The 24,900-nt window shown below is 44.2% G+C and overlaps 1 protein-coding gene across 1 annotated transcript in view; it reads left to right on the forward strand.

The window, feature by feature from the left end:
* The first annotated feature begins 222 nt into the window (after positions 1 to 222).
* The window catches only part of ITPKA (inositol-trisphosphate 3-kinase A), a 36,848-nt gene continuing 12,170 nt past the window's right edge, over positions 223 to 24,900 (forward strand). The window contains exons 1-2 of the mRNA XM_040557798.1: positions 223 to 929; positions 24,657 to 24,753. Coding sequence (XP_040413732.1) covers positions 426 to 929; positions 24,657 to 24,753 — 601 coding nt within the window. The 5' untranslated portion in view covers positions 223 to 425. The remainder of the gene's footprint in view (positions 930 to 24,656; positions 24,754 to 24,900) is intronic.

The following is a 24,900-nucleotide window of genomic DNA, read 5'->3' on the forward strand; positions in this document are numbered from 1 at the left end:
AGCTGAGGTAACGGCGGGGCGGGGGTGGGCGCCCCGCGGGGCCGCCCTGAGGCGGTGCCACCCCGGGGCGGCCCTCGGGGAGCGGCGGGCGCCCGAGGGAAAGCGAAAGCAAAAGGGCGGAGGCGAGGGAAGGCGGGGAGGGGAGGGGAGAGGGAGGGGGAGGGGGAGGGGCAGGGGCAGGAGGGGGCTCCCCGCCGCGGGGTTCGGCTCGCTCCTCCCCTCGGCGCCGAGGCGGAGCGGGGCGGCGGCTCAGCGCGCCCCCATGGCCCTGGCGGCGGGGCAGCGGGCGCGGTAGCCGGGCTGCGGCTGACTCAGAGCTGCCCAGGGAGGGCGGGCTGGACATGAGCCTCGCCGCCGGGCTCCGAGCGGCGGCCGGGGACTGAGCGAGCAACAAAGAAGTTTCTCCGGCGGCGCGGCGCTCCCTCATGCACGCCCCCGGCCGCCCGCCCTGGGGCGCTGCCCGGCCGGCGGCCGGCGCCGAGCGGGCCATGGAGCCCCGAGCGGGGCTGCACGGCAGCCCGGAGCTGAGCATGGCCCCGCGGCTGAGCGTCGGGGAGCTGCGCTCCCTCTTCGAGGCTCGCTGCGCCGCCGTGGCCGCCGCTGCCGCCCGGCAGCTGCCCGACCCGGCCAAGAGGGGCTGCCGGCCCCCCAACGGGGTGCTGCCGCCCGTCATTCCCCGGCTCACCGTCACCCCCGAGGAGGGCGAGGAGGCGCAGGGCAGCCCCAAGGCGCCGCCGTCGCACCCGGAAAGCGGCTGGTTGAGGACGGACAGCTCGCTGCACCTGCAGTCCCGCCGGCTTTCCACCTCCTCCCTGTCCTCCACGGGCTCCTCGTCCCTCCTCGAGGACTCCGAGGACGACGTGCTGAGCGACACGGAGGGCAGGAGCCAGGGCATCGTGCACCTGGAGCACGGCGAGGAGTCCAACCAGGTAGGGACACCAACCCGCCGGGGGGCTCTGTAGTTAGGAACAACGGCGGCGACAGCACGCACCGGAAAAAAAAGAAAGAAAGAAAAGGAAAAAAAGGCTTCCGAACCGCGCTCGGCGTGCGGGGCTCGCCCACGAGTGCCGGGTGCATGGGGGTCGCCAGGCAGCCCCCCATTGAAATGAGGCTTGTGCCTCAGCTGGGGTGAAACTGCTGTTTGCTCGTCCACACAAACTGCGGGAAACTTCTGTCTTGGGCTGGTGGCAGCGCACCTCACCGTGCAGGTTGCTGCACTTATTTTTTAAATGTTCCTGTGCGTTGGCCCTTCTAAAACCCCCTCAGGTGTGCTGTATTTCTTGTGAAACTGTGCTTGCTGTCCCAAGAATTTTTGGGGGCGTTGTTTTGCTTGTGGGTAGGGCGTTTTTTTTTGTTGTTGTTGTTGTTTTTCTTCCCAGTTTATTTTGTTAGATCTTCAAAATAACATTTTTCCAGGCATTTACCAGCAGGTATTTCTTTTTTGTCTCTTCCAATCCTGGAGTCTGTGGCTGTCAGTTTTTGAGCTGCTTCTTGCTGCGAGCATGACAGGAGATGGGGAGGAGCTTGGAATGGGTAGAATGCATGCTTTTGTCCATTCTGGCAGTAACACATTCTTCTCAGTAAATCCCCTCTGTAATTTGGCAGCTTTCATCCATGAAGTGAGCTTTTAAAGGCATCTACTTAGCTGGTTTTGGTTTTTTTTTGATCATTAACATATATTTGCCTGACTCCCTATAATGTGTTCTTTGGGGTTTTGTAAATGAAATACATTGCTTTAGCAAATTCCCCCTCCTACATTTATTGAGAACATAACTTAAATTGTTGTTCTGCTGCCAACTCATTGGCACTGAATTGTTTTCAAGCAGAACGTATGTTTTGAAAGAAATATATATAAGCAAGAAGTAATGCTAGTTGTAGGTGATACCTCCAGCTGGACTTTTCTCATGGTAATTGTGGGTTTACTACTTTAGAGGACACATAGTACAGAAGCTAAAATGCTGTGCGCAATATTGGTTTTGTTTGCATCAACTTGTGGCCTGGTTTGGGGGAAAAAAAGTTTTGTACTTTGTTACATTGCATTCCAAGAAACCTGTAATAATACTACTTAATTTGTACTTTCTGTCCTGAGGTAGAAACTGGTGTATAGAGGGAAGCAATCACTACTCTATCACCATTTTCCTTTCTTTTCTGAGCTATGTGCTGTGCAAATGGGGATTTTGTGAAAGTAGCAGAATAGAAATTAAAGATGGAAAAGGGCTGTTGGATCCTTTGATTCAACATCCCTGCTGCTGCAGTGGGCGAGTGGGTGGGATAATGAACTCTGTGGAGGTAAAGCTGTGAGGCGTATGCGTGGTAAGTAGGGAGCAAGAATTTACTGATAACGTTAGCAATGCAGAGAACTTTGGGATGGCATTGTAGCTCCTGCTAACTTGTCTGTGAACACAAATTAGAGCAAAAACTATTCTTCAGGTGAGAAACCATGGTGCCTTCAATGTTTTGCTTTTGCACCTTGGAGTACGTTGGTATGCAATATTGAATATTGAAGTATGCAATATTGAATCCTGTTATTTATTAGAACTGTTTCTTTCCCTGTAGTCTGACATGCCTAAGTGGATTGTGAAAAACATCACTTTCTTTTACATATTAGGAAGTTTCTAGGCACCGTGCAAAATTGGTAAAGGCTCTGTTCACCTTTTAATGACAAGAAAAGTTTAAAAAAAACAAAGCTTTACAAATGACTTATATACAAATAAGAATAGTCACATTATGAATGTTTTAAACTCTGAGAGAATATCCTATTCATGTAGGTGCACAGGGAGAGCAATGCCAACTTTGGGCATTGAGAACTTCAATAGTATTATGAGAGTTCTGTCTTTTATAAAGCTTTTTGCATGCTTTCCAAATTCTGTGCAGCTTCACTATTCTGTAATGTTTCATTAATTAAGTAGGTATTCACTCACATGGTAAAATGTTTTCAGCGGTCGAGTTAACTTCCCACACCTGTGGGCGGTTGGGATAAGCTGCCCACCAGGTACCTGCATTCTGCTGGCCGTTAGTTATCTCGTTATCACTTGTGCAGCAAGGTGACAAGCTAGAGCTGGGGCTTGTATCTAGGACTCTAAAATGGCAGCACTAAGCATCAACAAGTTATGACACTGCCTGATAAATAAAATGGGCCAGATCTTTCATCTGCTCAGTGTGTGCTCGTGTATTTCATCCCTTCTTTCCTTGCTGCATTACCCACAGAGAGCTTGGATCCTGGGAATCTGCTCTTTTCCCTCTGGCAATGTGTGCTGCCCTCCATCTCAAGTGACTGCCCCCGGGCTCATTGGTACCCGGAGGTGACCAGGACAGGCTTGTTCTTGTCTGCTCTCTTTTGGTACTGGACGATACTCTGATACTAGCCAGCGCCCTGTTCAGTTGTCTAGTCTTTACAAATGCTGTTTCTTTACTGAAACATAGTATGCCAAGCAGAAGTATGAGCCTTGAACCTCTGTGGGTTCAACTTTACAGGATGTATCTGTTCTACTAAATAATCTTGAGGCAGGATGAGTAGGTCCCTGTGGAGTGAATGGAAGGCTTTAGGCTCAAGGCAGGCATGTATGTATGAAAATAACTATAACTTTTAGGATAACTTGAGGAATATTTTTGTATTTTGAAGATGCTATTTAGAGGTGAATGTGCATGTTTAATTTGTATTTATTGGTTTAGTGTGTGTATCTTAGAAAATGAAGGTTCATCTTCAGAGCGGAACACAGAGGTTAGAGATTTTCTGTGTGAAGTTGATATCAGAAGTGGAACAAACTTGGTGTTCCCTAATTCATGGGAAATTGTCACATTTTGAAGCTTCCCTTGTATTAGAATTTCCTCAGACTTTTCTTTGGAAATGTTAGGATTATGGAGCCTGGCACCTTACAACTAAGCTCAGACCAGGGCTCACAGGACTGCTGGACTGTCAAGCCTACCAGGCTCCCCAGTGCCTAGCGGGAACCTTGGAAACTTGCCCAGGTCTTCCACTGTGGGAGCAGAAGTTCTGATAGTGTTCCTGTTATCAGGGCTTCAAGGCTGCCATCTGCAGACGCAGGAACTTGAGACCTAAGCTGAGGAAGGCCCTCCCAGGCTACTCAGCTAGAGGCCTCTCTCTTGTTGACCTGGAAGTCAAAACCCAGTTGGGTCTTCAAAAGTTTGCACTTCTTCTGCAGACCCGAGTGAAACACAGAAGACTGTGGAGCTGTCACTGCATACAGGGCTTGCTGCCCAGGAGCCACCAGGCCTTAAATGCTGCGGCAGTAAGCCTCGCAGTGCTGTCCCCGCTGTGCGCCTTGGAAAACTGCTCTGCCTGGCAGCTCACTGGGCCGGCAGGCGGTTGTTCAGTTAAATGATTCACGGAGCCTTCTGGCGTGGACGAGTTGGTACATCGTGACAGCATTAAATTGTGTTTTGTTGCTGAGCGTGGTACGTGGGTATGTCCCTGGAGTGCTGGGGCTCTTGTTGAGGTAGCAAATGCCGTGGGCTTGGTGGCTGACAGTTATGGTATAGCTCCAGCCTGGCGCTGCAGGGACTAAGCATTTCGCATCTAGGCAGGCCCACGGCTGAGAGAAAGTTGGTGGGTAAGCATTTCACTTCCTCATCACAAATTCTGCGCTTTGTTTTGTGATAATTCATAGCAGCTTTGGAAACTGAACTGCCCTGGCTCTCCCGTAGGAAGGCCCCTCTGACAATGAACAGTTAGAAGTGTGAGGGAAGCCTGTTCGCTGCTGCCCTGTGCGCTGAACTTGTGCTTCTGTGGAAACCAGTTGCTTGTTGGTGTACATGTAATTTGTGTAACATCGTATCTGGAGCTTCACACATCCTGGTAGTTAACTTAAAAAATATCGGTTATTTATTTAAGTAACAAATCAACGGGATAGATTTTACCCTATGACAACAGTTGACATTCCTGCCTTTTCTTGCATTTAGATGGGAAGTGTGCTTTTTCTGCCACTGCTTCACACCATCTGGAAAGTGTATATACGCAGTTGAATCTGTCAGTGAAAGCCCCCTTGGTCCATTTATAGTAATGGAGAGAGTGCAAGGGATGTATTTTTGTCTTCATTATGCGAGCGAGCAATTTTAAGAACTATGCAAGTCTGGTTAGCGCCTTCTTTGTTGGGACAGAGAGACTTTAAAAAGTGGCTTTCACAGAGAATAAACAGCATGATAATGTACAGCAGCCTCTTGTCCCCTTGATTTGGAGAATATTTATTTGGCATGTTTCTATCTAGTAAATAACATACTCATTCTCATAACTGTGACCCGTCGTTGCAAATTCCTAGATCAGTAACCATGAGAACGGCTGACAGCTCGCTAGAGAAAAAGCAGTTCAGTTCTTGCACGCAATGATACCAGTCCAGAAACTTTGGGGGATAGCCATTAGGAATGCTTATTTGCTTTCACCCATCTTCTTGCTATTATTCTTCATAATACCAAGCACCTTAAAATGGACAAACATATAGACACATTCGCGTAATAAATATGGCCTGAAAGTTTGAAGTATTTCTGTTCAGGGGTGGGTTATGTAAGCTAATGCAGTGGAATAGGATTGTTATTTTTAAATGAAGAATGGGAATGAAGGGATGACATAAGTAAGACTGTTAATGGGTTTTTAGCCTACTTTCAAAGGAAAGAAAGCTTGTGTAATCACTCTATCAATTTAATTTTAACAACTTCAGTAGATTTCAGCCAAATTTGACAGTGGGATAGGCACCCGAAAGTTTTCTTCAAGAGGTCTTTAAAATTCCACAAAAATCAGCCTCTGGGAGGGGGAGATGAAGTCCCAGGCAAGTTTACACCATTTCTTCGTGGGGGAGAAGGTGAGGCATGAGTTCAGGAGGGGTCTTCTGTTTCATTTGTTAACTGGTGAATTGACCTGTGCGTGCTGGCCAGGTGATCTGTGCTTACAGGCTGCAGCAAGTAATTAGTGCCTCTTGTCCTGAGGGTAATCGGGAAAGTATGGGAGGGCCCACACAACGCTGTGGGCTGGTGAGGTTAGGGAATGTAGAAAACACTAGGGCAGCTGAGGGATCAGGATCAAAAGGTACGGGAATTGTGGGGAGATGTGGAAATGTGAGAGGGACAGAAAGGTTCTTGGCACAAGCCTGTAAGGAAGGGACAGTGACAATTTGTTGTTAATTTGAGAAGTGTGCAGGACTGTAGGGTACAAGTCCAGCACAAACCAGGACTTGTGGTTGCTGCTTGTGGATCAACTGCTTTTAATAGAATATCTTTTTGTGTGTGTGTTTTTTTTAAGCTGACTTAGAATGATAGTCCTGCATACTAAAATGTTCCTGTTATACACTGAACAAATACGAGGTGAACAGCGGTAGGTGTTTCCGTGTCGCTCAGTTACTGGGCCACAACTCTGAACCGGGAGCGTTCTCCCAATGTGAGGATGGCTTGTTCACCACTGTACACTCAACTGGTGGAGCATATCCAAACATCAGCAGTGTCACTTTTAGCAGTGACTGTTTATTAGTAATGTGGACTCTCATCTAGAAGGAAATGAGCTAGGTCTTAGTCAAGTCAGTTGTGAGAGAGGCAATTAACTAAATGTCTTATCAGATAAGACTTTCTCACCCTCAATACATCTGAAATAATGACTTACAGGTTACAAGATTGTTCTCTTTTGAATCAAGTCCCCCCTGACAGTTTTCATTTTTCATATCTTAAGTGACATGTTACTTGGGTGTACAGTTTAAAATTAGAAGAGCTCTATTAGAATTATTTTTTTGTTATGGACCTGTTGAATTAAGTATACTAGAGAAGTTTCTCTTACTGTGTATATGCACTTCTACTGCTCAAACCTCCTTGTGGTGCTTATTACACCTGAAAAGCAGGAAAGGAGGTAATGATGACTCCTTATCATCAGGTGATGTGCTTGTATTTAAAGAGAGCATGCTTAAGCAGGTTTTTCCCAGGCTATTGTCAGCTCAGCAGAGTTGAAGATTTATTTGTGAAAACCCATGCCAGCCTGAAAAGGGATAAGGGTAGGAGCTGGGGCAATAGTTCGGGAATTTAGCATGTCTGTATATTTTTGGATTCTGTCATTCTTAACCTATTAGAATGGTTTGATGAGGCTGAGCTCTTTATTTATTGAACAGGTGATAAATGGAACAGGTATCATAGACAAAAAAAAAAACCTCTCAACTCACATCTAATGTTTATTATAAATAGAATGCGTTAAAGTGAATCAGTTTTATTAAATTGTCACTGTGTGGTGCAGTTTAATACAGCTAATATTTTTGGAAGCTAAGAATGCACGTTATATTTATGTGTAGTAGATTGCTTAGGAGTGACTGAGAGAAGAACTGAGGTTCATCAGACACCTCATTTTGTGGTGATTATCTATAAATTGTGATAGTGATAGCAGAAAAGGTAATACTATTCTCACAAGCAAAAAGTGATCTTATGTACAGCACCAGTAGAATCACTGTCTCTCTTCTACTTCCTCTGTCGGTGTAGTTTTTGCAGAGAAAGCAGAGGCTGAAGCAGAAAGAATTGGCTTGTCAGTCCTTGTTAATTTGGATCTTGCATAGTGTAGGTTTAGATTTTGTTTTTAAAGTGCTCCTCTCAGCCTTTTCTACTAACAGAGCTTCTTCTAAAAATCTCGTGCATTAGGCATGTTGGCATTGTCTGTCCATAGTGTAGCACACCTGGGGGAAGACGGCATAAAAAAGCAGAAGTTTGTACAGAATTAAGTGATGCAGACTAAAAGCAGTAGGGAAAGAGCTGGGAAGGGGGAGAGGTGACCTGTTCATCCAGTGTCAGACTAGCAAACACAGTGGCGTATTGTTTCCAGTGCTTAACTGATTCATTTCTGTCAGTAATGGAGAATGCTTTGGGGGATAACACATAACAAACAGCGTTTGGTTGTTTTTACATCTATAAACTGAATTTCCCCCAAGGAATGAAATTTTCCTTTCTGAAACATGAAGCAGTAAGACAGAGTAGAGAAACCCACCCTGAACCCATAAGGCCTGGCTACAGTTGCCTGTTGCCAAACTTTCCATTCCCTGGCAAGCTTGGGATGAAGTTAGCCAGACCAATTGGCAGCTCATTTGAAGCACTGTCACAGACCTGGCACAATCCAGATTCAGAGCCTGGGACAGAATCTCCGTGCAGGTTGGTGACTGTAGAAAGCATGATGCTGCTTTGTGGGAGCTTGGCTTTAACCCAGAATCCAGGAACACTCCTTATCTACAGGCTGAAATATCCAAGTAAGGTGGCACAGCGAATGCAAACTCTTTAAGCTGTTTACCCAAGCCCACTGATACCACCTTTATTTCACTCAGCCTTCATCATCCATACTTGAACCACTGTGATAACAGAGGTGTGGTCACTGGTGATAAAGACTGGGGATAGACGCGTGGTATGTCTGTGTGTAACTGGCACTGCAGTCTGTATGAATCATCAGTCCACCTGATGATTTACCTGTTGGACAGGAAGCAGGGATGTAGCAGGACTGTGTGAGTAAGAAAGTCTTAGCTCACTTGGTGCTGAGTGATGTGTCAAAGGAGAATGCAAACTACTGTAGTGCTGATATATCTTTCACGTGATAACTGGTATCTCCTGCTAAATTATATTGAATGTTCATAGAAAGAAAATGTTTTTGTTTTCTAGTGATGGTAAGAAATCACCATTCATTGGTGGTATAGCTGCTTCTGTACTCCGGTCTCTGCCACATCCTGGCATAAAATGACACAGCCTTAGCTATAGCTGCCTTCATTACTCTGAGTTACAGCAGATAACAGCTTTCTGTCTTAGCTCTTTTTCAAGCAGCTCCATATAGCTGAGAACACTGCAGTGGTTCCTCAGTCATGTTCAGTGTGGACAGCATGTTGTACCTGTGCTCTACTTTATGCTTGCTTCCAGTGGTGTAGTGCTGAATCAAACGTGGGTTTCTAGTTCTCCTCTTTGAGGTGCTGGAGCACCTCAAAGTCTGTATGCAGGGCACAAAAGGGATTGATGGAGCTCAGCTGTGAAGAGTGCAGGCAGCCACCCCACTCTTCAGACACAGTGGAGCTTGAGCAGGCTCAGCTGTGCATGCAGCAGTTGTATCCAAGGCTTGCCCAATACCAGAGGGCCATCTCCAACAGAGCACAAAGATCCTCTCCAAGCACAGCCCTCCTGTGAGAGTCCTCTTTAGCACAAGCACATGAAACGCAGCAGTCATCTCTAGTGCTCTGTGCAGCGCACATTTCGGAAAGGAAGTGAGGATGAAACATTGCTGTCACGTGCCAGCGCCTTCCACTACTCAAACATGTTCAGATGCAGAATTACGTTTGCACTGGAACCTTAATGTCTTTTAAATGCAAAATTGAATACTCAAAAGTTATTTTTTTAAGGAATTTATCCTCTTCGTGTCAACTCTTATCCATCAATGTACAACATATGATACAGTCTTTAACTACATAACAACATACAGTAGTTACCATTCATTCAGTGTAAATACACGATTCCCAACTCTACAAAAAACATTTTTTAAACCTTTGTCCTCATTGTAAGCAAAAATTGCCGTTTTAACCTCATTTATTGGAAATCTACTGGAAAAGCAGTTAATGAGTTTTGTGTGGTACTTTACCACATTACTCCATCACTGCAGTAACAGAGTGCTTTTGAAATTTTAATGAATTTATTTTCACAATCTGTTACGCAAGCTACTTTAGTCATATCTTTAAGGGAAAATACTGGAGAAAATATTGTTAATGTGAAAAGTGTCCACTAATTTTGAAAGCCCGGTTTCAGTTGTTGTTTTTTTTTCCTAATACCTAGCATTATATACAACGTTGTTTAACAGTGCTGAACAGTGTTGTAGAGGAGCTCTCATTAACTTCTGTTGCAGGCACAAACATCCACTTTTTCTGCTAATAAGACCCATAGTCTCAAGTTGGGCAATAGAGAAATACAGTTAGTGATTATGGTGAAAGTCTGCATAAATAACTTGCCTAGTCTCTTACAGGGGCACCATAAAGCGAGCAGTTCTCCTGATAAGCATTCAGCTATGTTAAATCAGGAAGTTAGTCTTTCTGTCCTGTGATCTTCTGCCTGACTTCTTGCATACCTATCTGTGAAGAAACTGAGATCAGTGCAACTGTAGCTTGTCCTTTGAGTCGTGCTGAAATATAAAATAGTTGCTTATTAGTTGAGAGTCATGCATTGTGTGCATGAAGAACTGTGCCTGCTTGTAACTAAAGACTGCAGGATGTTGTTATGCCCAGACTGCAGTCACTTTAATTCTTTTATTTCATATACCTGTTCCAGTCCTGTAGCCACCATAACTGTTTACCTCCATCTTCAAAGTTTTGCTCTCACCTAGCCCACGTTTGAATCTTGTAGCTACCTGCTACAGTGTCTGCCCATAAGCTAGGTCACTTGAAGGCATGAGAGGATGACTCCTTGTGCTACATGCTCAGTGAATCTCTGAAGATTTTTGGCAGAGGTGATGATTTTCAGATCATCTGAATGTATTTGAGTAGTGGAAGGCGCTGGCACGTGACAGCAGTGTTTCATCCTCACTTCCTTTCCGAAATGCGCACTGCACAGAGCACTAGAGACGACTGCTGCGTTTCATGTGCTTGTGCTAAAGAGGACTCTCACAGGAGGGCTGTGCTTGGAGAGGATCTTTGTGCTCTGTGAGATGGCCCTCTGGTATTGGGCAAGCCTTGGATACAACTGCTGCATGCACAGCTGAGCCTGTTCAAGCTCTGCTGTGTCTGAAGAGTGGGGTGGGTGGCTGCCTGCACGCTTCACAGCTGAGCTCCATCAAGCCTTTGTGTGTGCTGTGCCCACAACCTTCTCAGAATGTAACTTGTACAATTTTGTGTCTACTGCAAATGAAGCTGAGGTTCTTATAGTTCCACAGATTCAGTCAGGTTAACTTTGGCTTTTCCCATGGCTTGCTGCTGCTTTGAATGGTTTCTTTATTCCTGCTAGACTTCCGGCTCCTTCCTCAAAATTAACGGATAAAAGGATTTTCAGAGGATTCATCAGAGATTTTGTAGTGTGATTTTCAAGAAGTATCATTTTCTAGTCTTGGAAACAGTTGAACTCTTTGTTGGAAATGTTCAGTCTGAAGAAAAAAATGTTGCCCTTCTTTGAAGTGAATAACTTAGAGCAATTCTCAGCAGAATGAGACATGCAGAAGCAGCGAGACTACTTGTGCATTGCTGCTTTAGTGGCTGTACAGGAAATCTGGGGTTTGAGACCCTGATCTTCTGAAAGAGGCAGAGCTAGAGCAAGAGTTAAAAGGTGGTCTCTGTGTTTCTCCATCACTGTATGCTTACATGCATGATGCAGTGACAGGATAAAATCTGTGTGAACAGTGTTCGTGCATGCAGATTGGCTGTTTATTATCTCTTTGTGGGGTTTGAGTGGGTTGTTGGCTAAGTGCACTTGACCTGAATGTTCTAATCACGATAAGCTCTGTTTGCTGTGGGCTCCTTCCTCAGCCTTTCTCACCCATGTGTGTTCTGCAGGAACAGCAACACCATCTCCAGAAAGGGTCAGCTTTGTTCAGAGGAGAATGTAATCTGAGGAAACTGGAAAGCTTCCTACGCTCCAGCTTTCACTTCTCATAGCACAAAATGCTGAGTGTTGGAATTTTGGGCTGATAATTGAGTATGGTCTGTACTGTCTTGCTCTGGGGAATTCAGATAAGGAACTTCATTGCTTTCCTTGTCCTTGTTTCAGGCCAGATCGTACCATTCTGATGAAGGCCCTGTGAGAGGGGATTAAGGTGGGGATTCCTGACTTCTAGGTGCTTTTGCATATCACTTGCTTGTGATGCCACCGTGACTCTCAAAGACACTCAGTAGGAAAACTTATTAAGCTGTATTTTAAATACATTAGGAAGCACTATCTCTGGAGCTCTTTGCTGTAATGATCTGCATGGATTTCAGCACTCATCAGGCCCCTGTAACAGTTTCATAGCTTGTTTTCCCAAAGTTCAGAGCAAGACCAGAGAGAACATGTGCCTGACTTGCTTCAGCAATGAGATCAGCGAGGGAGGAAGTCCTGTGCTATCATCTAACAGCACTGTGCTTGATTGTCAGTACACCAGCAGTCTACAAATGCTTTTCCAGCAGTAGGAATGGCTGACATCCCGACCGTGGTCTCTCATTCCAAATGTAAAACTGAAATGACAGTAAAATTAATGATGTTTTTTCCACTCCTATTCATCCATGGGGATTTCCTGCATTATCTCTAGAAATGTCTTCTCCCAGTGCCATAAGTCTGTCTTGATCTCAGTCCTCTGACTGTATAGATGGCAGTCCTGTCAGAGACGAAGGATGGCTGTGGAATGAATGTAGCACAGTTGCCAATTCTTTTTACGTTGCATTCCTCAAGAAAAACAGCAGACAGGGCAAAAAAATCAGACTCCTTGTGAAGTAACTTTTTCTGTGTGGTCTGTCCCCATGTGCACTGTAAGCAATAAAGCACATGCAAATGACATTTCAGACGTTGTCCATCTTGTCGTTGTCTGCTGAGCCATGGTGTACTGATGTTGGTCACTTTTGGGTTCTGCTGCCTATGTCCAATCTGGCACGGAAGCTGCTGCTGCTTCCATATTTCAGGAGGCTGGTGTAGGTGGTTGTGCAAGATGGAGGAGTATGGCTTGCAGTTCTGTTGCTAGGATCCAACAGCATGAAATTCTTAAGCTCATGGGTTGGTTTTTGTCTCTTTTACTGTAAGGTAAAAGTTTTGGTAGATAAATGGTCTATGTATAAGCTACACCCTGTTTATTTTTAGTTGGGTTAGCTTCTTAATAATTGGCAATTGATGTTTGTGCTTCTAAAGAAGGTGGGATCTCCAGGATCTTGATTGTAAATGCGTTTGTTTACCTTCAGGGCAGAGGAAACACACTCTATACAACACACTGACTATTGTTCAGACACCCACAACTCTTCAGGATGGCAGATGCCTTATTTCAGTCTTAGTTGAGTCACTGCTTATGTAAGGGCTGAATTTGACTCTCTTCCTTAAGGCTATGTTATGGAAATGAAAATTTTAAATAATCCCTCGTCTGCTGGGACTACCTGCTTCTGATATGGAGGAGGAATTCAGCTTGCCTTGTGCTATTCTGTTACCAGAAATTCTTTTTTGATCCTGTAGCTTTGCTCAAGGTGAAGTCATCCTCTTCCACAGATTCCTTACATAGCTCCCAGTGACTTGAGGCAGTAAGAGTTTTGCTAATCTAAGGTTTGCTCCAAAAACAAACAACTATCTTGTGACCCAGAAGGCCCTCTTGCTCCTCTGGGGAAGGTGGAGCCTCCCCATTTTCATCTAATTCTGTTTCTGCGTCGTTGCCATGTTCTGCTCATGGGCTCCTATATTGTCAGGGATACTGGCCTCACTTGTGTTCTCATGCACACCCAAATAGAAGCATGTGTTTTTTTGTTTGATTAAAAAAAAAATAAAATCCTTTCAACACAGTGGTTTGGAATAATCTCACAGTTACAATGTTAAAGCTCAGAGTTATTAAAGTGGTTGCTGAAGGATGTGGCTTTTCCCCTAGGTAAATACCACACCCCGCTAAATAACAGTGCCCTATCGCCTGTTGACACTTGCATTCCATTGCAAAGGGTGGGCCTTATTTGAACAGTGGAGTGTGTGATAGGCGAAGCAGTAACTGTTTATGCTGCTTTAGAGGAAAATGGAAGTGTGGGTTTGGAGGCGACAAAGGAGGAGAGGAAAGACAGAGTACTGGACTTTGTCTTGTGATAGATTAGAACAGCAGATGGTAAACTGTTACCAGTGCGTCTGATCTGTTTTTACATGACGTATTTTTAGACTCTAATAATGCTTTTCACTTAACACTGTACAGCTTCTTGAGTACTTGCATGTCTTACTTGAGAGCCTATAATGTAATTTACAAGCATTAATTACTTAAATTGTTCAGCAGTGTTCTGAAATATAGCTGTTGGCGCCTGCAGTTCCAGGAACTGGAGCAGGGAAAGGGCTTGTGGCTGCACCAAGATCCCATACTGAAACAGTGGAGTTTTCTCAGATCTTTTGCGAATGGCTGTCTGAAACTTTAGGATACTAGAAGCTGAATTATCGTGGTAGGAAAGGAAAAAGTTGTGTTTAGTATTTAAGTACACCTTAAAAAATAAATATCTGTCAGTAACATCCTTCTGTGTATGTGCATGCGTACAATTTCAGAAACTTGCTTTGCAGACAGGTCTTGATGTGAGAGATGTAATGTTTTTGTAGTCAATGTTTCAGTACTTCTTAGGACATGGATCTAAAGCACAGAAAGGGATCAGGTAGCTTTATTCATGGCTCTGTTGAATATAAATATCTTGTGACCATCGATGATGACCTTTCTTGGTGCCTGTGACTAAGAACTACTTTCAAAGTACTGCAGCTCACTGACACTGGGATCAGCCCAGTTCTATCTTGGTGGCAGGTGACCCCTGTGAGTTACAGGTATTTGTCAAGTTTGAGAACAGCCTTCAACAAGGGAAACTGACTGATAGCCCTCTTCTGATATCTCACTGGAATGTCGTATTTTTGTTGCAAATTAAAGCCATTTGCATCCTTTCCAGTAGATAGGAGAATAATTGACTGTCCTCGTGCTTTCTTTTCTTTCTGACAGGAAAAAAATGAATTATGGCACAATAGTCTTGCATTGTTAGGGTTAGAACCTGTAAGTATCACTCATACCTTTAAGGCAGAATCTCAAAAGTATGTGGGATACAGTTTCTGTGTCCCATACATGAGGATATACAATGGTATGGTAACCTCTCAAGAAGTGTTCACTAGCCCAAGCTGCTAGGAATAGGAAGAGAGGGGTCTTTGACCAGTTAATAGAGGACAGTTTTGCAATTTCTGTCTGATAGCAGTGGTTTGTGACCAATGTGTTAGTGGCAAATGGGGAAGTATAATAAAGGATGTCTTTTTATCTGTTCAGACTAGAGATTCTCCTGTGGCCACTTAATCACTGGGGTGATAAACTGGTAGTAAGCTTAGGTTGGCAGGCTAGAGCTGTGTGTCTAGGTTACAGTCTGCACCACCATAGCAAATAAGATGAAGTGCATGCTCAGCGTCCTTCCCAAGTGCCTGGAGCTCACTTAGGGGAGATTAGCTCCTTGAAGTTATTTCCTGGCGTGTTGCCGGAACATAGTCTTACTTGAAGTTACGCAGAAACCACACCTGATTGAAAGGGGTTGGCACTACTTGTAGTGCAGTGGGAATTGAGGTCATACGCAGTTCAGAAACGACACTTCTGTGCCTTGACAAATTGTGATTGTGTCTTGGACTGGACATCTTTTTTGGCCTATGAGTGGAGAAGTGTGAATGTGTTCGTGTTTTAAGTATTCTAAACAGGATGAATGTTTGGGAACTGGTAATTGTGTCCTCCCTAAAATGAGGTTAGTCTCATTTTCTTTCATTTAAAGAGTGTGGTCTTTCTAGATGTCTCTGTCTCATGACTGCTGATGTCAATCAGTGACCCACAACAAGCAGGGGATTAACAGAGGATGGTCAAAGATCTCTAAAATTGCCAAACTGGCATAGAAAATTTCTGAAGACTTAAGCTGCAGTTGTTTTGGAGGTTAAGAAAGATTTTCCTTCTGCTATGCCATCTGCTAAAGTGATGTTTGATTTACCACAAAATGGTTCTGGGTGATGGACAGCCTAGATAATTTTCAAATGTCTGTGCTTTGAAAGTACGTCAATTTTCCTATAGTGAGGAACTTTCCATGTACTTTCTGGATAATAACACTTCAGTTTCCATTGAGAGTGGTGTCAGGCAGAGTGTCTCTGGTTCAGTTTCCCTGAGCTCAGCAGGACTGGGGGGGCAGAACGCCGTCCTGTCAGGGAACCAGCATCTTTCTGAGCAAGGCACAAGCTGTGCAGGTGGAGATGACGGGCATGTTAATGCCCGCTGTCAACAGCGGACACTTGAGTGTCCCTCAAAACATCATTTGTTGACTTATTAAGATAAAACCTGACTTTCAGTTTTAACTGTACTGTCCCTTACAGAATCAACTTTTACAAAATCCCTGTGAGAAAAGTGAATGAAATCCATGTGACAGTGCTACTCCAAAGCCATCTAATTCATTGACTGTTTTGCCTTTTGGCCTGGGAATGACACAGAGATGGTAAATATTTTACTACTTAATGATGAGAAGCAAAATGCTGGTGTTGATTCCTACAGAGCCGTCAGCAGGGTCTTGGTGCTTGGTGGTTGGCAGAATAGCAAGCAACGCTTTCACTTTGTTGCGCTTCGTTCGCCCTCCGCTTTGGAGAGGGGCTCCAGAACCCAGCTGTGAAGTGGGATCTTGTGCCACCAGCACTTCAGCAGTCTGATACTCACCAGTGGTTTCTCTTTCCTTCACTTCTTCCTCAGCCCAGAGATAGCGAATATCAAACTTACCAGGTATCCTAAAGGGCAGCGAGCCAAAGAACGTTTGCATCTCACTGCATAAAGCATGGCGAGGCATGACAGAGGAGAAAATACAGGAACCTGAGGCTTCTGTCTTGCAGCTTTGTTTCTGCTTATTGCATTAAGTGTTTCTCATGAGTGAAGGATTAGCCCAGCCCGTCTTGCCTGCGGTACAAACAGGAAATGAAAACCTTGCAGTCAGAGGATACACCTGCCAAAGGCTGGCTGAGCAGCTGCGGCCCTCACCCATGGCTGAGCGCAGAGCCGGAAGCGTCGAGGGCTAAGCGCGGGCTGAGCACTGGTTCTTCGCAGAGATGTGGGGGCTGGATGGTGGAAGAGACAGAGGGAGAGATGAAGGTGTAGTCACAGCGTGCCTGGCAGTCTGATAAGAGGTGCTGATCAGGAAGTTGCTCACGTAGCGTGCGAACTGCCGTTCCTCTAGAGGAGCGTGCATTCTGCCTTGCTGTTGATCATCAGTCTTCCAGGTCTGGCTGGCACCCTGCTGCAGGAAGATCAGCGGTGTGAGAAAGCAGCGCCTGTCACTTCCTTGGGGACTCCGCTGACTAAAGCGGATATGAGGGTGGTCAAGGCTCCCAAGGAGCCTGGCATGTGGAGGTTGCTCAGTGATTTCCTTGATCGAGGGCAGAGTTAGGCTGTTTGTGTTTCTTGAGTGGCAGCCGACAGCGTTTGAAGTCACGCAGCTGCCCTGGCGGAAGGCCAGTTGCAGTGATTTGGACAAATTATCAGTTGATGTTGGTTGGCACAGCGCCTCTCTCAGTCTGAAGAATGAGTGATGCTGTTGAACATCAGCTCAGGCACAGACTTCTCAAAGCAGATACTCGTATCTCTGTGCTGGGCTATCTGGTGGTGGTGCATGTCATCATGGAGCAACATTTTGTTTCCAGGCCTAAATACCTTTTTGTCTGGTGATGAACGATTGCATCGGGGAGTGCTGTGCAGAGTAGTGCTTATTGTGTGCATCAGGAACCTGTTCACTGCCCAGTGACAGGAAAAGATGAAATGTGGTAATAAAGGGGCTAAGTCATTTGCTGTAAGAGCCTTGCCCTGTCTTGGGAGCTATATCAAGTGTTGCACTCAAACTTAGCTATAATGGATTGTGTGTTTGCTTAATGTGCTCCTGTCTGGGCTTGCTTGGGGAGATTCTTCTTGTTGACTTGCTCTTTCACCTCCCACCTATTGAGAACTCAATTCGTGATTCATGTCTGATTCAGCCAAGTGAGTAGTACACTTGGCAGTGAGGAACTCCTTAGTTTAAATATTCCAGAAATCTTTAAGGGGCAAAAGCACAGAAACTGGCTGCTGAAAACAACGCAAATGGCTTATGTGACAGAACCAGGTTTGTCATTTGTGATGCTGTTGTTTTAGTTGTTATGGGCAAATCCTTCACCTTGCATCCCTACACAGAGCCTGTGTGGATATTGAAGTTGTGTTTCTTCCAACAAGTAAGGGAAAAATTAATCGATTCTCAATTTCTCCATTACAGTATGATGTCTTGTTAGGTCGAAGTTTTTCATCAAGTGCCAAATAATCCTAAGCTTAGTTCTTATGGTTTGGACAACAACAAAGTAATGGAATTTTGATAAACTGCAATGAAAAGCTTTTAGTAAATCCTTTAGATGTTTTAAAGCATGCACGTAGGTGTATATATATGCCTGTACATAGTATTAAAAGAGCAAGGATAATTATTAGTTCATTATATTAGGCATAAAAGTATGCGTTGCTCCAGGATCTGAATCTAACCAAGTCAGCTGCCTGCCTCTTTCAGGTCTGCAAAGAACTATGATAAGCCTTCACATGAAAGAACTCAAAACCAGAGTCCCTCAGCAGGCAAGTTCTGTGGCTGTAACTGGAATGATACCATGTTGCTCAGCAACTCACTATTTTTTTTATTTTTTTAATATGTATTAAAGGACTCACATCACCAAATCTCTCCATGAAATGAAAATGTGGTTGGCTGTCCCAGAGCCTCATGCTTCTGAAACAGTGAAGCCCCTCATCACCTTTGAAGCTGGTGGCTGTGAAGCAGCACCTGTGGAAGACCTGTCAGTTTGTGGGGAATTATGCTGATACTGACTTGTCTTGGTAGTATAATATAATTCATTGTTGAAATGTGATTTTTTATAGGTTTTTGTTATAGTACTGTAGTTATTGATTATATTCCCGCAGGGAATCATATCTAATTGAAGGGTAATTGAATTAGGCTAGTAATAATCTTGGTTGTGGTTCACTCAGAATTTCTTACGGGAGCGTTTTATGGTGGCTGCAGTGAGACAGATGAAAGCAAAGTTTGGTTCAGGCTCGCTTTAGTTCAGTAATGTAATAGGGTTAGTAGCTTTGGACCTATTTCAAGTTATTTGTATGTGTGGGTCCAATATGTCAGGTCAAAGTCGATCCAAGTAGTGACAAACAATACTGAAAATGGAGAACAAATCTGAATATATTAATTTCATTTTCCAAATTGAATGAAATAATTGAGTGAAACGGCATAAAGAATTAAGAAAACAAACTAGCTTTCAAGCTGATTTGTTTCAGCTTTAATAAACTAAGGGAAGTAAAACAGTTAAGGTTTTTGTGGATAATTAACTCAGGGTTTTAAAAACTTCAGAACATTTTATTGAGTTTTTAAGTAAATGTACATACTATAAAATGTAAAACTGAAAGTCATAAACTGTAAAACATACACGGATTTTAGAGGGAACAAATATTAACATAAGAGTTTGCAGGATTAAACTCTACCACGTGTTGACACTGCATATGAGAACTCTGTGTAATCTTACGAACTTTGTGAGGATTTATTGTATCACTAAAAAAAAAAATATGGGGGTGCTACTGTGTGACTGAGGATGGAAGAAGTAAGAGACAAAGAAAATCACAGAAAAAAGGTGAGCCACAGAGGAGTGAATAGTAGGGTACATGGATAACACAGAACTGGCACCCCACGTAGCAGCACTTCCTTTAGCCTGGGGCCCACTCTAGAAGGTAGTTTCAGCTACTACTGATGTGTTCTCAGGTGTTACTCTTCCAGTCACTACTGTTAGGGTTACTCTGTCCTGTAAGAGGCCAACACCCACCATCTTCTCACATGCTTGCTTACAGAAATACTTTGAAATGTGTAGTAACTTTCTGATAGCTATAGTTTTTTATACTCCTTGTAGTCCCTGTGGAGGAACTTTGTTCCTTCTAGGAGTTGGTGAGACACTGAGTAGGCAGTGGCAACCAGCAACACAGATCAAATTTCAGCCCCCATGTCCCAGAGCTGCAGAATTTAGCCTAAATGATGCAAAGACTTTAAGAGAACAGTAGATTATCATGACTGACAATTAAGTACTCTTTCTTTAAAGCCTTTTAAGGAAAAAAATATCACAAATTTCTCACTATCCTTTTGTTTCTTCCTGTCATAATAGCTCTTTGTAGTCTTGCGTAGGTTTTGTACTAGCACAGAGAAGAAAGACAACAGGATCTTGGATAAAGAAACTACTGAAATTGTCCTGGAAAAAGGATCCAGGGGTCACTGTTAACTATTGTATAGCAGAATTTCCATGAGAATTTAACAGTGCAGGAAAGAAACTAGTCTTCCTTCCACCCTGCTGATAAGGGAAAAATGAACTTTTTTAGGGCATCATTAACTTGTTATTTAAGTATACTTTTGTCTTAACTCACTATAGTTTCAAGTAACATGCTAGGATTATTAGAACTGACCATTCTTGTTCCCCCTGAAGAAAAAGGTTTTCTTATCCCCTCTCTCCCCCCCCCCCCAACTAGTTTAGATGTACTTGGCATTTGTAATAATTTTAGTTGCTTAATTTGGACTCTGTTCTGCAGATTCCTAAGTTACGTTACCTGCTTGTCAGTGCTTGCCTGAGGGTAGTTATGTGTATTATTTGTTCACAGAACTGAGATCTTTGTTTCTGGTTTCCCTTTAGATTAAGGGAGTGATTTTATTTTTCTCTCAAACAACGGAGGATGGTTCAAGTCCTGTCCCCTGTTGCCCTTAGGCGTGAGAGTGGATCTCTTCTCCCCTGGGGACGTAATATATACTCAGTGAGAAATTTCAGTTGTTCTATGCAGCCCTTAAAACAGCAACAACAAAGAACAAAACCACACAAAATCAGGAGTACTCCCAGGGGTCTCCACATACCTCTTCAGCGAGCTTGGATGTTAGGATGTTATAGCCCTTGTCCTGAAACAGTGGGAGGGTTTCAGGAAAGCAGATTAATTCTTGTGGACAGTGAGGCCTGAGCCCAAACCCCTCAGAGCAGAAGAAAGTGCTCCCAATGAGTGCAGTGGGTTTTGCTCAGCCGTGTCCTACTGGTGCATTGAGGCAGGATTGTGATGGCTGTGCTTCTACATACCAGTAGCATAGGAAGTTGTGCTCTCATCATGAGAACAGACCTGGAGGAAGCTGCACACCCAGGAACCAGTGGCTCTCAGTTGCTGCTCACCTTTCCTGATCCTTAATAGGATAACCATCATGGCAACTGCTACCTGTATTGAGGGTTGAATAAGCTGGAAATACCTCATCTGCCCAGCATCTTGTTCATGCACGTCAGTGCTAACACAGTGTCTATCACACCTGCTGCATGGAAATATGGTTTTTTTCAGTGCTCTGCTTCAAATTCAAGAGAGTATTTCAGATAACAGACCAGTGGCAGATTCCAAGCCACAATCCTTTGAATGCCTTGCGGCTCTGTTGCAGGAACTAGTTCTTCCATTCTCTTCCACTGGGTTTTCACTCTTTCACTGCCTAGACGCTGTTCTGGCAGCACAGCCTGTCGCACACCCCTTGGCAGAAAGCTAGCTTTTGTCATCTTCAGCATCCCACACCTCCTAGTGCTTAGGGAGATAGATACACGTAATGTGTCAGCTACAGTTCACATCGAGTAATTTATGCGCTTAATCTACCAATGTTAATGTTTCTCGGGTTTGCCTTTTGGAATGGTTTTCTTTTTGCTATTGGAAAATTCTTGAGTATATTGATCTTAAGAGGCATATAAAACAGCATCAGCGATGTCAGGGGTGTCTGATTCTGGCAATTCTGATACAGAGATATCTGAACTTTCCCTGTGTGTATATAAATAGCATAAAACACTGAATGGGAATCTGGAAGAAAGGGCTTGGAGAAACCCAGCCAGAACAGAAGATTGAGGAAGACTGAGCAAGAATCTAGGAGAAAGAGGGCCTGAAGGAGATTTGAACTGCAAATACACACGGGCAATGGCATTAGTCCTATTCGCCATTGCAACATGAAGCAGTGATTTGAAAAGCACATAATACCATTGCTAACAAAGAGGAAAAGATCTTGCTTTAGAAATAGATGTGAGAAAGATTCCTCCCACAGCAGGCGCACAAAGTTTTCATCTTCCCACTCACGCCAGTGCTCCAACAGCACGCAGCCCTGTTTGCATCCTGGCAATTTGCATCCTGAGTTGGTTGAGGTTGGGGACTGAAAGATGCAGCAGGGCAGAGTGCATCTGCTGAACCTCTGTCCGTGGCAGTGGGCTCCAATGGGTGGGTCTGGAAGTGATTGTTTCCCTCCTAGCTTGTGCCTTGTGCTTTCCCTGTCTTAGGGGAAAAATGTTTGTGAAGAGATTAAAAAAAAAAATAATAAAGAAGCACTGACATTTTTTTTTCCTTTATTTTTTATTGGGTGTGTGGCTTAAACATATTCATCTAAGGCAGCTGTAACCTAAGCAAATTCCACTTGAGCTGGGGTTGAATTTGGCCCATTGTCTCTCCTTCACACCCACAGTACAAATAAAAGCTGCAGCTTCTGAGGGCTAGGTGGGAGGGAGGAGGTGGGAAAGCCACTAAAGTGTGGTGGTACATTGACAGCTGACAAGCATTCCTTGAAAACCTGTGCTTCTCATCATTTCTGGGTAGAGCAGCATGACAAATCATTGGGAGACACGAAAATCATTGGGAGACACGATACAGTATGTTAGGAGTGGGACATTGTCATGAGTATAGGATCTTTACAGGAGGGATGTAGAATGCTGTTGATCCTGGCTTGGGAGCCAGCAGTGCAATCCTGAAAATTGGACTGGAATCTCTAAAAACTTAAATTTTGGCAGAACTTGCACTCAAAGGGATCACTTCAGCTCCAAATGATGTTTACTTTCAATTGTTCTGTAAATAACTTTGGGCCCTGCCTGTCTGGAGCAGAAACTGAGCAGAGTAGACTGAAGGGTTTCTGCTATCAGCTAAATCTGGTGAATAGACTATACAAAAGTCATTTTTAATCTTTTCTACTTGAACAACAATATTGACATTGCTCTTTCTTCCAGAAGGAGGCTAGGGACACTTACAAGTGGTATGCAAGAGCTGCTTTCATCCTCACTGGGTAGCAGTTAGCCCTGTGATGAGCTAAGCTGCTGGTTAGCAGTGCACAGTAGCAATTTGGAATGGCTTGAGGCAAATAATGCAGAATATGAAATCCCCTGCAGGGCCATTTAAAGCTGCAGAAGGGATGTATTAAACTAGAGTTTAGCTAGCACTATTGCTGTCTGGGAAGTTGCAGTAAGTGCAACCAAGTCTTCTGTGATTCATGATTCTTAACCATCCAGGACTTTCTTGCTTTCTCTCACTAGCATGGTATGTCTAGAAAAGCATTACTGCTGCACGGGACACTTGTGTCAGACCAACAGTGATTTCAGCTTGAACTGCTTTCAAAACCAATCTAAGTTAAACAGGATCTTATTTCAGAATAAACATGCCTATATGGAGATTATGTTATGTCAAGACAAATTGCAGTATAACTTAAAACTTTCATGTGAGAATAAATCCCTAAAAGAAAGATCAGTTGTATCTGTGAGTTCACATATCCTCTTAGTGTGTTCGAGGCATCACAGGGTTTCGCCCTCACATGGTGACCAACACTGCTAGACAGAACCATATAAGAAACCTGGTGTAATTGATCAAATCTGGGGAAGGGTGACCAGGTTGAAATGTGATCTGGAGAGCTACCTTTTGCCTGTGTCTCTTTACCTGCAATTTCACTTAATGTCTTTCACTGCTGTAGAAATACAGTGTAAAATACAGTAAAAATAAGGTACTTGAATCATCTAGTTCATCACATTGATATTCCTGCTAGAGAAGACATACTTGTTTTGTAGGTGATTTTTTTCGGGTGTTCAGCAGCGACCTAAACTTGGTTTTAGTGAAATCAATGCCTCCCATTGGTTTTGATAATGCCTGCTTAGGCCACTGATAAGCACTTCCGTAAATCCAGCCTAACCGCCAGCTATGCTTGATCTCAGCGCAAAAAAATCAGCACTAAACTGTTCCGCACAACTATTGCACACCGTTACCAGCTCCATGGGATACTGTGTCCTAGCACCAGCAGAGACCAGCATGCCTTTGGTGTTTGTAACACGCTCTGGGGTCCTTCAGCATGTAATGTATGTGCTAGTGGGCTGTGGTTCATACTTGCCCAAGTTTCTTCTTCAAAGCATGAGACTTCTTCACTTTCTAATTTTATTATTTTCACCTTTCTGCCGTTGTGATGGAGCACTCAGCTGCTGTTTGTGAGCAGCTGTTCTGTTTCCCTGTCTGCCTGGAGCGCTAGCCAGACAGCTGCACTGTGGGACAGCCAAGGTGGCCAGAGCTGTGCCCAGCTTCGTTAAACAGTAACAGGGTTGGGAAAGAGGGGAGGGAGCAGCAAAATCTATGACCTGGAATAGATTCTACAGCTCGCTGGCAGTGAGTGCTACAAGGGAACTGAGTGAGCTCCAAGCCTGATTGGGGATGCGTTTACTATGGATCCGACGGAGTGAGACTCACTTGCTGCCTTGGTGAAAGCTGTTAGTCGTGAGGGGATGCTGAAGGCCTCTGGGAAAGGAAGTATTGCTGACAGCAGCAAACTGCTCGTGTTCGTGTCTCATGGCAACTTAAACATGCGTAAGTGTAGGTTCAGCGTCTGGTCTCTGCATGACTCAGACACGGAGAGGGTCAGGTGTGGCTCAGAACAGGAGTGTGACGTGCAGCATGGCGTGCTTTTTTTTTTTTTCCTTTTCTTCCAGGTAGCTTTCTTGTGGATGGTAGGACATTATGTTTAACTACGTGTCTGTTCCTGGTTTTATGAGCATATTTTTCCAGTGATGATCGTAGTGTTTGTTTTGTGGTTCCGCTTTTGAGCGCTTAACAAATTATGGAGGAACAATTCAGTGTGCTTGAAGCTAGGTGGTACGTTTACGGTATGTCAGGATTTCAGATTTTGCCCAATTTAACATTTCTTTCTTTTGCATTCCAGAAAAAGGCATGGAATACTATTAAAACCATGGTGAACTTACCAGTGATCAGCCCCTTCAAGAAACGCTACTCATGGGTACAGCTGGCTGGGCATACAGGTGAGATGAATATAACAACTTCGCTGGTTTTGACTCTGGAATGTGGTATGGGATCATTTTTATTGACCAAATAGCCACTATGTTAGCTCCCTGGCGGGAAGGATTGCTGTCCTTGCCTTTATGTGCCTCAGCCCTGATAAGGACAGG

Source organism: Cygnus olor, chromosome 5 (genome assembly GCF_009769625.2).
Source record: "Cygnus olor isolate bCygOlo1 chromosome 5, bCygOlo1.pri.v2, whole genome shotgun sequence".
Lineage (NCBI taxonomy): Eukaryota > Metazoa > Chordata > Aves > Anseriformes > Anatidae > Cygnus > Cygnus olor.